Source organism: Phyllostomus hastatus, unplaced genomic scaffold, assembly GCF_019186645.2.
Source record: "Phyllostomus hastatus isolate PE091 unplaced genomic scaffold, TTU_PhHast_1.1 phas_contig_305, whole genome shotgun sequence".
Taxonomy (NCBI): Eukaryota; Metazoa; Chordata; class Mammalia; order Chiroptera; family Phyllostomidae; genus Phyllostomus; species Phyllostomus hastatus.
In genome coordinates, this window is record NW_025333846.1 from 79,580 (window position 1) to 94,037 (window position 14,458).

Below are 14,458 nucleotides of genomic sequence, written 5' to 3' on the forward strand. Positions count from 1 at the left end.
TTTCATTTTCATTTTCAAATATTTTCAGCTATTTTATCTTCTGGCTTTATTGAGGTATAGTTGACAAAACCCAACTGTGTATATTGATATACACAGTGGAATTCTACTCAGCCATAAAAACACTGGGCGACATGAACGAACCTAAACAGTATCATGCTAAGTGAAATGAGTCAGACAGAGAAAGACAAATACCATATAATTTTACTCCTAGTTGAATCTATGAGCAAAATAAGCAAACAAAATGCAAACAGACTCACAGAAACAGAGAACACACTGAGGGCCGCCAGCAGGGAAGAGGGCTGGGAGTTGGGTGAGGAAGGGGAGGATGGAGAAGCACAGGCTGGCGGACACAGAGCAGCCACGGGGGTGTGAAGTGCGGCCCAGGGAAGAGAGTCAGTAACACATAGTAACTGCGGACGGGCCCACTGGGGGCTTGAAGCCGCACAGTAAGTACTTTAGTATATGAACACGGAAGAGGCACAGTGAAAACCCGGTGTATAGGATGTTTACGTGCAGTGCAGTAAGTGTGCTCTCACCAGCACTGCCAGAGACCCATGAGTAATGCGTTCCATTCTTTCCAGAAGTTCCAGAGGAAAAGGATGGGAGGAAGCATTCAAGTAACTGAAGGGGGGTCATCAAGGCCAGAGCACATGGAGGAAAGACGCTGTGATAACATGAGGAGGAAACGCTGAGAAGTGACTGTGTTTGGCCTGTGTCAGCTAAAGGGGGCATGAGGATGGGAAAGTTAAAAACAAAAAACAACCACCGTGACACAGCTCAGGGGCATAGGCCCACTGAGAGTGGGATTTGAACCCAAGGTCACGCTCACTCTAACAGGCAGCAAAAGACACAGTTCGACAACGCGAAGCCAGCATTAGGGCCGCTCAGCTATGTCACAGATTTGGAATTGTCAGACACAGGATGTGTGTGAATGTGCACACCCACATATGTGTGTACGGAAAGATGTGTTTATTATAAGGAACACTTATTTATGACAGTGAGTGTGCTCGCATGGTTCATCATAAGCAGCTGGCTCGTGTGATCCTGGAGCAAACGTCCTGAGATCTGCAGTCAGCAAGCCGGAGACCCAGGAGACGGCGCTGTAGCTCCCACCTGAAGACATCCGGCTCAGGACTCAGAGAGCCGATGTTCCAGTTCCAGTCCAAGGCCTTGTTCTGAGAGAAAACATTCAAAGGAAGGATGAGTCAGGGGAAGAAAAGGGATAAGGACTTTCTGTCACGATAGGGAAGGCAGAGATAGCTGTGTGAATCCCCCGTTCTCAAAAAGAGAAATCAGTAAAAAGCCATCCCCCTAGCACACAGTTTTCGGAAGGGCCTGCTGCCTTTTTTAAGCCTCTGAGTTCTGGTTAAGCTGGTTCAGAATGAAAGTAATAATGTTCTCCTGCCCTTGTTTTTCCTGTTCACATCACTGAGGCCGCAGACCACACGCACACGGTACTGCACGCATCCGACTCAGGCAGGCCTGGCCCCGGGGCTCCGCGTCCCCTTCCTGTTCCCCCTCACAGCAGACAGCGGCTCCTTCCAGCGCAGCTCTGCAGCTCAGCGAACGTTCCGTCACATTTTCCTGAAAAATATAAGCAATGTTCCAATTTCGTTCAAATGCCAGTGAGGCTGCCTTAAATTCCTCCGGCCACGGCCCCCAGAAGCCTAGAGAGTCGGCCCCAAACGGAGAAATGGACAACTCGTCAGAGCACTTGGTCCCGGGGGTCAGGAGTCCAGGCTCTTCCTCTGGTCCAGTGGCCAGCGAGGTGGTAAGTCCAAACATGTGGTGAGTGTGTCTGTGTGTGTTGTGGTTGTGTGTATATGTTGTGTACCTGTTGTATTTGTGAGTCTGTGGTGTAGTTCTGCATGTGTTATATTTGTATGTTTGAGGGTGTAGGTGTGAATGTGTGTGTGTTTTTGTGTGTTATGTCTGCATATGAGTTGTGTATGGATGTTTGTGTGTGTGCTGTGTTGGTGAGTGTATATGTGTGTGGACATTGTGTTTGTGTGTTACATTTGTGTGTGTGCTTGTGTGGTGTGAATGTGTGTGTTTGTGTGTCGGTATGTTTGTGAGTAGATGGGTGTTCTATGGGGAGTGCATTGTGGGAGTGGTCTGTGTTGTGTTTATGAGAGTGTGTTGCTTTTGGTGTGAGTGTCTCTAGTCTGTGTGTGTCTTTGAGGAACGTTGTTACAAGGGGCTGTGACTAAGAGGAGAAGAGGATTCTGTGCGTTCCGTGTCCTGCCTCAAACCCCGGTTAGTCTAGTCGTGGGGAAGATGCTTCCGTGAGGTCCACTTTCTTCCTGAGGAGCAGCAGGGGGACCCGCCTGCTCCTCGTTCTCTGATGGAGACAAAGTGGAAGGGGGCAGAGGTGCCAGGCACCGTTGAGGGCAGGATCTGTGGAGGCTCTGAGGGACAGGTGTCCTCACACTCGGGGCCTTCACCTGGAGACACTCCCTGACTGTGAGTGTTTCCCTGTGTCCTGTGTGTCCCGGCAGACAAGTCCTGGGCTGCGTACTTCCCGTCCCCAGCCCACAGGGGAGAGAGAGCAGATGCAGCGGGATGGGCTGCTGAGACAGGGAACCATGTCGGTCTGTGAGGTGGTGCGGGAGGTGGCAGGTGCACTGCTCTCGCCCCAGAAGGGTGACGTCAGGTCCTGGCAGGTGACAGGGCCCTCTCTGCAAAGACTGGGACGTGCTCTAGAAAATGTCGTGAAGTGGGTTGGGATGCCACAGGGACCACAGGGACGTGTAGTTGAGGCCCAGATTTCACACTGCGGGGACTCTGAGGCCCAGGCAGTGTGACCATGCTAACAGATGGCCATGAAGCTGGGCACTGAGGTCCCCTGGCTCCCAGCAGGACTGTCCCCACACCGTCAAGTTCCTGTGCCAGGGAAACGGGCCTCCTCACCACAGCACCTGGCCACCCACCTCTGAGCCCTCGCCCACCCTCTCGGCCAGGCTGTCCTCAGGGATCATCCGGGCACCAGGAACTGCTCCCAGGCAGCCCTGCACCACAGCTTCCTGCTCACACTTCCAGTCTGGCCGCTTACCCTCCCACCACTCCTGGAACCGACCATCAGACCTGCTTCTGCATCTCTGCTCTTTCCCTTCCTCACAGGGAGTCCCAGTACCCTGTGTCCACCCCAGCGCCATTGTGCCTTAGGCCACAGGCTGATGGCTCCTTCTCCATGAAATCATGTAGACTGACGATGGGAACCGAGGAGCCAAGAGAGAGAAACAGTGTCCCTGAAGGAGGTAGAACGTGTCTCAGACCTTCCTCCCCCTCCTCTCTCAGTCCATCCCCCCAGAGCAATGCAAACACTTCCTTCTGGCAGGAGAAAGGCAAAGCCAGCTGTCTTGTGAGGCACAGTTGAAACTAAGACAGGCATGTTGTTTCTCCAGGTGGAGGATGAAGAATACGAGCTGATTCTCTGGGACAGCTCCGCAGGAGCGCCGTCCCAGCGTCCTACCCAAGACATGTCAGCAGGTACCACAGCCTTGCAGCATAGGTGGCCCTGAGGGAGGAGTGCACAGGGACGTGGGTGTACACGGGTGCACTTGAGGAGGCAGCGGAGTGCAACCAGCTGGGCTTCACCCTGCACAGAGCCCTTGGGTGGGGCCTTGCCTACCCCTTCAAATAAGAGGGAAAGACCCAGAGTAGCACAGTGGGAGAGAGGGGGCAACCGATGGCTCCAGCCACGCCCTTGGGAAGGTGAGTGTGCGAAGACTACTCCCCATGGCAGAGGCTTGCAGCCCACCGAGCCCACTGGGCAATGGGCTGACTCTGGTGGGGGGCGCTGAGGGTCAGCAGGGCCGCCCAGCACCACTGAAGGACTGAGTGAGGGGCTGCCTCAGGGCTGGGCTGGCCCTTCCCCAGGGCTCTTCCCCTCAAAGCTTTTGCATTGGGGTCAGGGGCTTGAGAGTCATGGGTTTGACCTCATCATCTAACCGGGGGAGACAGAATTAGGGAGTGCTGGCAATGTGTCCATGTTCCTGGCCAGAAGAATTTATCTGTGATTCATTACGTATTTGACACTAATGATTTATTTAGTGTATGAACTTCAATGGCCTGAGTCATTGGGAGAAAACCCTATTAATACACTGCATGGGTAAATTACTGATACAAGAACTAACACTTGATTGGGACGTTTTCATGGCAATTGAGGTTCAATATTACTTTTAGAATCCTCTCTGTAGTCTGATTGGTGTGCTCGGCATAGACTGGCTCCTACCTGCCCAGGTGGGAGTTCCTGTCTTGGTCCGGCTCTAGACCAGCGGGGACGGCAGGGATGAGCACTCTGCATTCCCTGCTTCTTTGACACCTCCCATCCCCGATTCACCCACATTGCTCTCAAAGCTATGTGGGGGGAGCTGGAGGAATCAGCATCCTCAAGCAGAGTTGGTTGCTGGGTCCACCAGCCAAGGACTTCAGGCATGCCTTAGGCAGCTAGGCTCTGTCACTGAGACACACCAATGTCTTCACTATGGAGCAGACGTGGGGACCAGAGGGTCACTGGGCACCTGTCTGTTGCTCCGGGGATGAGCTGAAAGGCCGGGGAAGGAATTCTCTTCCCAGCCTCAGACCCCAGTCACTTGTGAAACCCTCACATCAGGTTTTCAATGTCAGGCTGGCATGTCCATGTCTCCTCTTTGCCCCTGTCCTGTATGCAGCTGGGTGGGAACATCCAGCCCAGATGTCCAGGATGGAGCCCAGGAATGTGCCCCTGGGGAGCCTCTGTGCAGTGGAGTCCGGGGTCTGGCTGAAAGGCACCACCCTCCCCACAGTCAATGTGGAAAAGTGGAGGGAAGTGATGGGGTCAGACACTCGGGGACAAGACACAGACACAGAGGCCACACCTCTGCCCTCATCATCAGGGACACCCAGGAAAGCCCAGGGTCCCCTATTCATGGTGGTCTGATTCTATCCTGGTGAGAAGACGTGACCCTGAGAAGATGTTTTAAACCTAAACACAAAAACGTGGTATTCTGCCACATTATCCAGCAATTGCATTCTGTCTGGGTATGTGCCCCGTAGAACCCAATCAGGAACTTGGACTGGCATTGGTCCACTAAGGTGCGCAGCAGCGTCATTCACAGTAGGAAAAAGTGCAAACGGCTCATGCCCACATGTGAGAGTAAACACAGTGTAGTCCATCCATGCCGTGTGATAGCATCTGGCCTTGCACAAACAGGGAATTCTGACCAGGCTTCAGGGTGGATAAGCCTTGACACCACTGTGATGCTGAGTGAAGGGAACCCAACACAGAAGGTCAAAGTGCAGGGACCCAGGTCTCTGAGGCCCCTAGGAGAGCAGAAGAGCACAGGCCACAGAGATAGGAAGTAGGCTGGCAGTGAGCCGGGGCTCGGGGGGAGGGAGGAATGAGGAGTTGCCGTTTCATGGGGACAGAGTTTCAGTTGGGGGTGACAAAAAATTCAAGAGATGCATAGGAGTGACGACCACACAGCAATGTGAAGGTGCACAGTGCCACTGAATTGCACACCAAAACCCAGTGACAGCAGGGATTTCAAATATTTGTGTATATTTTCCACCATAAAACAATTTTTAAAAAAGGAGCATGGACCCAGAGCAGGTCTCCTGTACAGATGTCACTCTTGTCCCTCCTTCCAGCAGAGCCAGCCCCTGGGGCCATGAGCATCCAGGGCTGAAGACTCTGAGGAGGCCAAATGGGGTTCATGGGCTATAACTCCCACCCCCCTGCTTTGTCTGGATGCTTCTAGATCTGCGGGAGAAGGAAAAGATCCCAAAGAGGCTGAGGCTCCTGCTGGTGGGGAAAAGTGGAAGTGGGAAAAGCGCCACAGGAAACAGCATCCTGGGCAGGGAAGCCTTCAAATCCAAGCTCAGCGCCAGACCTGTGACCGTGACCTTCCAGCATGACTGCCGAGACTGGGCCGGGAAGGAGCTTGAGGTGACCGACACCCCCGATATTCTGTCTTCTCGGGTTTCACGGGAAGGGGCAGCTCAGGGCCCCTGGGCAGCTGTCGCCTGCTGCACCCCTGGGCCACATGCAGTGCTGCTGGTGACACAGCTGGGCCGCTTCACAAAGGAGGACCAGGAGGTGGTCAGGCGCCTCCAGGAGGTCTTTGGGTTGGGTGTCCTGGCCTGCACGATCCTGGTATTCACTCACAAGGAGGACCTCGGGGGCAGCTCCCTGGACGAGTATCTGCGGGACACCGACAACCAGGAGCTCGCAGACCTGGACGTGGTTTGTGCGAGGCGCCACTGTGGCTTCAACAACAGGGCAGATCGTGCGGGGCTGGAGGCCCAGCTGACGGAGCTCATGGAGACCATCGAGGTGATCCTGTGGGAACATGAAGGCCGTCCTTACAGCAAGGAGGTGTTGCCAGCCCCGCATTCTGTGCTGAGAAGGGCAGGTAAGGCAGAGGGTTCAGAGTGAGGCTCTGAGGAAGCAGCCACTGCAGAGTCCTGGCTGGACTGGCTGGACAGAATCCAGGGCACCTGAGAAAATCCGCAGACGTCTCCGAAAGGGGCACCATCTGACTGTGTGCTGACTCCAGTGGGGACAGCCATTTCCTGGGAGCCTCCCCAACCCTTTGTCCACCTCAGAGCCTGTCGCCTCTCTTTGCATCCCATGGCTCCCAGACCCCTTGGGTCTCCAGGGCAGAGTCTGCTGAGTCCCAGCTCCCATCCCGGTCCTTCATCTCGCTCTCGGAGCCCGTGTGCACCCTCCCTTCCCCCCTGCAGCCCGCTGTCTCACACGGACCGCACAGAACGATGGCATCACATTTGTTGAAATTCTTCTCTCTCCTCGAGTGAAACAAAGCTCCCTGAGGGCCGGGTCTCCTCACTCTTCCGTGTCACCCCCACTGCTTTCTGGTCACTGGAGTGACTCCTTACCAATGACAGCAAATCAGTGTGTGCCATTGACCAGGGGACTGTCCAATCTTGGGCTGTGTCCTCACCCACAGAGGGGGCAGCATAATGACTTGAAGGCACCTGAGTGTGTGGTGGGTCAGGACAGAGCCGTGGTTCTGTAGCAGGTGGGGAGGGGCAGCTGCTGGGTGGGGCAGGAGGAGCAAGGGGAAAGAGAGACTTGGCCCGAGGGGCAGCCCATCCACTAACCCCTGAAGGCAGCCATTGAACCACAGTAAATGGGCCTTGTGGGGACTGCTGGTGGGAGTGATGAGCCAAGTGGGGCTGAGGGGTCCAAAGAGCAGGGCCTGGTTGGGATGGTGGCCTGAGACCTCCTATAGGACATGAGGCCCCAGGAGGTGCCAAGGGGCCTTGGATAGAGGAAGAGACTTCCCTAAAGCAGACTAGATTAGGGATGCTATGATTAGGGTCCCTTTTCATCATATCTGCCTCCTGATGTTAGAAACTAAAGGTGGTTCTCCACCCTATCTCAGCCTTACCTGCAACCCTTCTATTCTTACTGGACAGTGGGGAGAGAGGGGGCATGGGGTCAGTGTCTGGGTGTGTAGTGGGGTCCTCTGTGAGGTATCTGTGGTGTCGGATAGAGGGGTGCAGGGAAGAAAGGGAAGCTGCAAAGGGAGCAGCTGAGGCTGTGAGCACGATAGGAAGCACCTGCCTGATGGATGGGGAGGACTCTGCACCCCACAGGGGGTCCTCCTGGAGGGCAGCTTCTGGGGACAAGGCCATAGGAGGCGAGGTGGACTAGGACCAGAAGACACCAGGATGGTGGTTGGCCCTGGCCTCTGACTGGTAAGTGCCATGTGACCTCACAAAGAGACTGACACTCCTCAGATGCCCCTCAGCTTCTCTGAGGCTCAGGATGCTCCCTGGGGAGTCTGACCAAGGGATGGAAACAGGACAGTTGGGAACGAGAGAACTGTCCCCTGAGAGACTTCTCTGTCCCTTCTTCACACCATGTGGCAGAGGGTCTCTAGCTGCCTTCTTCAGAGAGGGGTGGGAAATAAGGTGGAGTGACAGCATTTGGGGACAGTCAGCAATCAGAGGCAGCCATAGGTCTGTCTGGGTGCTCACCTGCCCCTCAGAGATCCTCTGCCATCAGGGGCCCCATCAGGACCCCTGGTCTACCAGTGCAGAGGCCATGGACTCCCACTGTCCCTAGACATGGGGGGCACCAAGAAAGCCAGTGCGTTTCATTGGCTGAAAGATTCAGAGAAGCATCTCAGGACAGAACAAGGACCCAGTTTTGTGGGCACCTGAGACAGATCCATTTACTCAATAAGCCATCCACAGTCCGTGGACGGAACCCAGCCATATTCCCTGTGAGGTCTGCATGCTGCCGAAGACCCACATCAGGACTTCAGTTCTGTTCCATCTCCTGCTTTTCTCCTCCTTGTGCATAAAGTATTGATTTGATCACAATGGCTTTGATTTCCTCATTATTGTATTTCCCTTGTTATTCTTCTACATGAAAATTAAAATCCCTGGTGTAACATCCAGAATGGGACCTTATCGGCATTCTGGTGGATCGGCTCCCACCCCTGCACTAGGTTCAGGTAAACAGTCAGTACTTCAGGGTCAGGGGAGTCAAGGTCATCGTGTTTCTAAGTGAGCAGTCTCGTTACCCCAGAGCTGCTGAGTCAAAGTTCAAACCATTTGCATTTCCATTAGGACAACCTGATAAATTAAGTGTATATTGTTTACCTGGTAGGTTAATTCATTCAGCCCTTGTTGGTGCAGCTCAGTGGTTGAGGGCCGGCCTGAAAATCAGAGGGTTGCCAGTTGGATTCCCAGTCAAGGCCTGTGCCTGGGTTGCAGGCCAGGTCCCTAGTAGGGGGCACACAAGAGGCAACCACACATTGATGTTTCCCTCTCTTTTCTCCGTCCCTTCACCCCTCTAAAAATAAATAAATAAAATCTTTAAAAAAATAAAAATATATTCCCTCTCAGTGATCCAAGGTATCCAGTGCCCCAGGATGCAGCAGGACAGTGTGCGTGTCAGGGGGACGACATAGGGGAGCACCTGGGATTGCCATTCTTCTCTCACCTTTCCAAACCAATTATGCCTGGGGTTGGTATCATTTCAGATTCCTCTTCTCCGGTTGTTCACCTTTTTCACTTTCTCCCTCTGATGTTGCCCCTCCGAAAACACCCACAAACACTGATGCTGCTCACAGAGAGGATTTGGGGTGGATCTGGGGGTCCAGCCCTGCCCACACGAGTCTCCATCCTATGCCTCCTCTTCCCCCTCTTCCCTCTGTTTCCTCTGGGCAACCTCTCCCTCTCCCTGCCCCTCCCCGCCACCTGCCAAGCCTTCTCAGGCATTTTTCTTTAGAGCTATAGGGGAAGTGAGATACAAGACACTTGGCCAAGTAATATCATAAGTCTTAAAGAATTCCCAAATCTTTGAAGAATGTTGTGAACTTGGCGGGGGGGATTCAATATGGTGGTACAGGTATTATCAAATCTTTTCAACCTGTCAGATGAGAAATTGAATCGCTAAGTGGCACCAGTCCCTCATGGTGGGAGCATCTGCTTCAGGTTGCAGGGGCAGACCCTGACGGGGACCAATCGGCAACGGGATGATGAGGAATATCCCCCCGCTTCTTCCCTGTGATGCAGAGAACACAGCAGGACCAACTGTGGTGCCAGGTGTAGGACAGAGGATTCAGAACAGCTGGATAGTCCACCTGCAGATTTACCTTCTACCTGACCTTCCTATGGAAACGTTTCCGTCTCATCAAAGACATAACAGCCCTCACACCTGTTTGATGCTGGTGTGATGGGGACAAAGTATTAGTTTCTTTACTCCCCACTTTGTACCAAGCACCTGGTGTGTACAAGGACCTCACCAAAGATTTCTTCCCCCACCCTTGTGAAAGATGGGGAAACTTGGCTCGGGGAACATGTCCACAGCACAGATGGTCCCAAGATTGTTGCTCTTAGAAGAACTTTGAGCTCCTCTCCCCCTGGTGGTTCCCTCTGCACTCTCAGTCATGTGCCACTGTCCTCTGTCCGTCGTGTCTGAGTCACACAGACCTGCAATTCAGTTCCCTCACTGGCCCCACAGCAACAGCACGTATGGAGCTTTCTGTAGCCTTTGGCTTTGTCACTGAGATTTTGGAAGTCACAGGAAGGGTGACCCCAAGTAGCACCAGGCATTACTGCACCAAGCTGATGGTTTTCCATCTGGAAGGGGGAAGGGCTTAACCTACCACCCAGCAGAGAGAGACACTTCATAAATCATCTCCCCTCAGAAAGGCAAAGCAGTTGGTCTCTTTCCGGATGTGAATCCATTTCTTCTTCTTATTATTTTTACTTAAAAAAAAAGGAACCGGACTGTTCTCCCTCACTTTTGGCCAGTGGTGACCAGACCTGACCTGAACTGTGGTCCCTTGGTTCATTCCCCAGGCAGACCACCTAAGTTCCCTTTGGGCACGTGACTACCAGACATGGAAATGTGCTTTGGGAACTCATAGAAATTACTCAGATAGGAGTCCCCAGAAGAGAAGGGATAGATTTGCACTACTGTTATCCATACAATAAAGGGATCTCATTTGTAACCAGGAAATCTGCAAAGGTCTCAGAAACCTTGATTACATGTACTTTCCATACAAACCTGAATGAATGAATCCAGACACAATGAATGAATCCAAGGAGAATGTTGTTTTTGACAGAGGGGGTCAGGACGAGGGGAGATCTGTTAGGGTATACAGAAGCCAAGCTCCATAATCATTTTGTAATTTTACCAAAAAGTAAAATTCATCCCTGTGCTCTTAGAAGAAATATCAGTGTTTTTTTTCCCATGGTAAAAGACTGCCATTTTTGCACAGATTCAAGAGAATAGAAAAGTTTTATTGTAGTAAGAGTAAGCAAACAATTCAGGGGGTGGGGCAGCAGTGTGCAGACCAGCCTCCCAGCAGGGAGTCATCAGGGTGCGGGGAGATGGAGGTGCGGTGGCAACAGTTGGCTTCCCAAGAAAAGGAGAGGAATGGTTATTCAGCAACATGCTTGTGTTGAGGTTGGTCAAAGAGCTTCTACATGACCATCTGAATGTTCCAAACAATGCTCTCTTTCCTGTTGAATCTGTGTCTTTTATCTTTTCTGGCATTTCACTTTGCTGAGTTCTAGAAGATCTGTTTTTCAGACAGGTCTTTGTTCTTTAGTGAGCCATTAATAAGGAACAATCTGAGTCCTTCCATAAAAATGTAATTCAACAAATTTATGTTCATCAAGAAAGAATTCTATAAGCATATCTGTATAGATTACTAAATGCAAGGAGATAACTTCACTAGACACTTGGGTACAGTGATCACTGTGACCCTAAAGACAAAAATTAGGAGAAGAACCACAGGTGGAGATTATCTGCCAATCTAGAAAGAATCTGGAGGAGAAACAGTTACTAGGGACAAATAGACCAAGCCTGGGTCACCGACTTTTGGTCTTCTGTATTCCTTCTGTGTGTGTCTGAGAAAGAGTTCAGGTCACAGGGAACATCTGTATATTCTTCTTTGGAGTTTTACAGATTGGACACATGTCCCTCCCCTGTGAAATCAATTAAATCGCCAACAATGGCCAACAATGGCGAACAGTGAACTTTCTAGCCGTCCCTAGTCCTGAGAGCCTGAGGGACAGAAGCTGGTAGCTCTGACTTTGGGGAATGATTTCTAGGAGGAAGGGGCACCAGAAAATATGCAGGAAATATGGACAGATTTTCATTTTTAAAAAATTTTATCTTAATCATTGTTCAAGTACAGTTTTCTCCTTTTTACTCCCAATCCAGCCTCCCCTCCCACCCCTCCCCACTTCCCTCCCATTACCACCCTCCCCCTAGTTTTTGACCATGTATCCTTTAAGTTTGTTCCCGTGAACCCTTCCCACTGACCCTGAAATTCCCTCCCCTCTCCCCTGTGGTCACTGTCAGCCTGTCCTCTATTTCAGTGTCTTTGGTTATATTTTGCTTCTTTCTTTGTTTTGCTGTTTAGGTTCCTGTTAAAGGTGAGATCATATGGTATTTGTCTTTCACTGCCTGGCTTGTTTCACTTAGCATAATGCTTTCCAGCTCCATCCAAGCTGTTGCAAAAGGCAGGAGCTCCTTCTTTCTTTCTGCTGCATAGAATTCCGTTGTGTAAATGTACCATAGTTTTTTGATCCATTCATTCACTGATGTGCATCTTGGTTGCTTCCAGCACTTGGCTATTTTAAATTGTGCTGCTATGAACATTGGGTGCATAGGTTCTTTTGGATTGGTGTTTCAGGTTCTTAGGGTATAGTCCCAGCAGAGGAATCACAGGGTCAAAAGGCAGATCCATTTTTAGTTTTCTGAGGAAGTTCCATACTGCTTTCCATAGTGGTTGTACCAGTCTGCAGTCCCACCAACAGTGCACTAGGGTCCCCTTTTCTCCACAACCTCTCCAGCACTTGTTGTTTGTTGCTTTGTTTATGATGGCCATTCTGACTGGTGTGAAGTGGTATCTCATTGTGGTTTTAATTTGCCTCTCTCTGATAGCTGGCAATGTTGAACATTGTTTCATGTGTCTTTGGATTTTCTGTATGTCCTCCTTGGAGAAATGTCTGTTCAAGGCCTTTGCCAACTTTTTAGTTGGATTCCTTGTCTTCTTAGAGTGCAGTCGTGTAACTTCTTTATATATTTTGGAGATTAAACCCTTGTCTGAGGTATCACTGGCAAATATGTTTTTCCATACAGTTGGTTCTCTTTTAATTTTGATACTGTTTTCTTTAGCTGTGCAGAAGCTTTTAATTTTGATGAAGTCCCATTTGTTTATTTTTTCCTTTATGTCCCTTGCTCTAGGGGACAGGTCAGTAAAAAAGTTTCTTTGTGAAATATCTGAGATTTTCCTACCTACGTTCTCCTCTAGGACTTTAATTCTGTCACATTTTATATTTAAGTCTTTTATCCACCTTGAATTTATTTTTGTATAAGGTGTAAGTTGGTGCTCGAGTTTCATTTTTTTGCATGTGGCTGTCCAGTTCTCCCAGCACCATTTGTTGAAGGGGCTATTTTTATTCCATTTTATGTTGCTGCGTCCTTTGTCAAATATTAATTGACCATAGAGACTTAGGTTTATTTCTCGGCTCTCTGTTCTGTACCATTGGTCTATGTGCCTGTTTTTATGGCAGTACCAGGCTGTTTTGATTACAGTGGCCTTGTAGTATAGTTTAGTGTCGGGTATTGTAATCCCTCCTACTTTACTCTTTTTTTCCGAAATTTGCAGCAACTATTCAGGGTCGTTTATGATTCCATATAAATTTTTGAAGTGTTTGTACTATGTCTGTGAAATATGCCATTGGTACTTTAATAGGAATTACATTGAATGTGTAAATTGCTTTGGATAGTATGGACATTTTGATGATATTAATTCTTTCAATCCATGCACACGGTATATGTTTCCATTTGTTTGTGTCCTCCTTGATTCCTTCCTGAGTGTTATGTAGTTTTCTGAATACAGGTCTTTTACCTCTTTGGTTAGGTTTATTACTAGATATTTTATTTTTCTTTTTGCTATTTCAAATGGGTTTTTTCCCTTGATCTCTGCTTCTGCTGTTTCATTGTTGGTGTACAGAAATGCCTTTGGTTTCTGGATATTGACTTTGTATCCCACTGTTTTGCCAAATTCATTTATTAGGTCAAGCAGTTTTTTGGTGGAGTCTATAGAATTTTCTATGTATACTATCACATCATCTGCAAACAGTGACAGTTTTGTTTCCTCCTTTCCGATTTGAATGCCTTTTATTTCTTTTTCTTGTTTGATTGCTGTGGCTAAAACTTCCAGTACTATACTGAATAGAAGTGGTGAAAGTGGACAGCCTTGTCTTGTTCCTGATCTTAGTGGAAAAGATTTTAATTTTTGCCCATTGGGTATGATGTTGGCTGTAGGTCTCTCATATATGGCCTTTATTATGTTGAGGAATGCTCCCTCTATTCCCACTTTGCCAAGTGTTTTTATTATGAATGGGTGCTGTACCTTATCAAATGCTTTTTCGGCATCAATTGATATGATCATGTGGTTTTTGTCTTTGCTTTTGTTTATGTGATGTATTACATTTACTGACTTGCGAATATTGAACCATCCTTGCATCTCTGGAATGAATCCCACTTGTTCATGGTGTATAATCTTTTTAATGTATTGTTGGATGTGATTTGCCAGTATTTTGTTGAGGATTTTAGCGTCAATGTTCATCAGTGATATTGGCCTGAAGTTTTCTTTCTTTGTTGTGTCTTTATCTAGTTTTGGAATTAGGATGATGTTGGCCTCATGAAAAGAGTTTGGGAGACTCCCATCTTTTTGGATTTTTTGGAATAGTCTGTGAAGGATAGGGGTTAGCTCTTCCTTAAATGCTTTGTAGAATTCTCTTGTGAAACCATCTGGTCCCGGGCTTTTGTGTGTTGGGAGTTTTTTGATTACTGCTTCAATTTCTTTTGTTGTTATTGGTCTGTTCAGGCTTTCTGCTTCTTTTTCATTGAGTTTTTGGAAGATTATATTTTTTCTAGAAATTTGTCCATTTCATCTAGGTTTTCAAATTT

The 14,458-nt window shown here is 49.4% G+C and overlaps 1 protein-coding gene across 3 annotated transcripts; it reads left to right on the forward strand.

The window, feature by feature from the left end:
- Positions 1-676: 676 nt before the first annotated feature.
- On the forward strand, positions 677-10,483 carry LOC123819337 (GTPase IMAP family member 6-like). Of its 3 annotated transcripts, XR_006785802.1 has the most exons (5): positions 684-1,771; positions 3,405-3,489; positions 5,742-7,704; positions 8,863-8,983; positions 9,535-9,660. XR_006785802.1 is itself a non-coding variant. In XM_045839640.1 (4 exons), the coding sequence occupies exons 1-4, from the start codon at positions 1,601-1,603 to the stop codon at positions 9,693-9,695; spliced, it is 1,071 nt and encodes a 356-aa protein (XP_045695596.1). In that variant the 5' UTR covers positions 677-1,600; the 3' UTR covers positions 9,696-10,483. The 3 variants fall into 3 exon arrangements, 2 of the variants coding, with proteins under 2 accessions (XP_045695596.1, XP_045695597.1); XM_045839640.1 differs by lacking the exon at positions 8,863-8,983 and having other exon boundaries at positions 677-1,771; positions 5,742-6,395; positions 9,535-10,483; XM_045839641.1 differs by lacking the exon at positions 8,863-8,983 and having other exon boundaries at positions 682-1,771; positions 5,742-6,395; positions 9,454-9,671.
- Positions 10,484-14,458: the final 3,975 nt, after the last annotated feature.

What these genes read in the sequence shown, in the direction of transcription:
- LOC123819337 (XM_045839640.1), top strand. Translation starts at nt 1,601, where the DNA reads ATGTTCCAATTTCGTTCAAATGCCAGTGAGGCTGCCTTAAATTCCTCC. An exon ending in GTCCAGTGGCCAGCGAGGTG is followed by an intron (nt 1,772 to 3,404) that starts GTAAGTCCAAAC and finishes TTGTTTCTCCAG; the next exon opens with GTGGAGGATGAAGAATACGA. An exon ending in TACCCAAGACATGTCAGCAG is followed by an intron (nt 3,490 to 5,741) that starts GTACCACAGCCT and finishes GGATGCTTCTAG; the next exon opens with ATCTGCGGGAGAAGGAAAAG.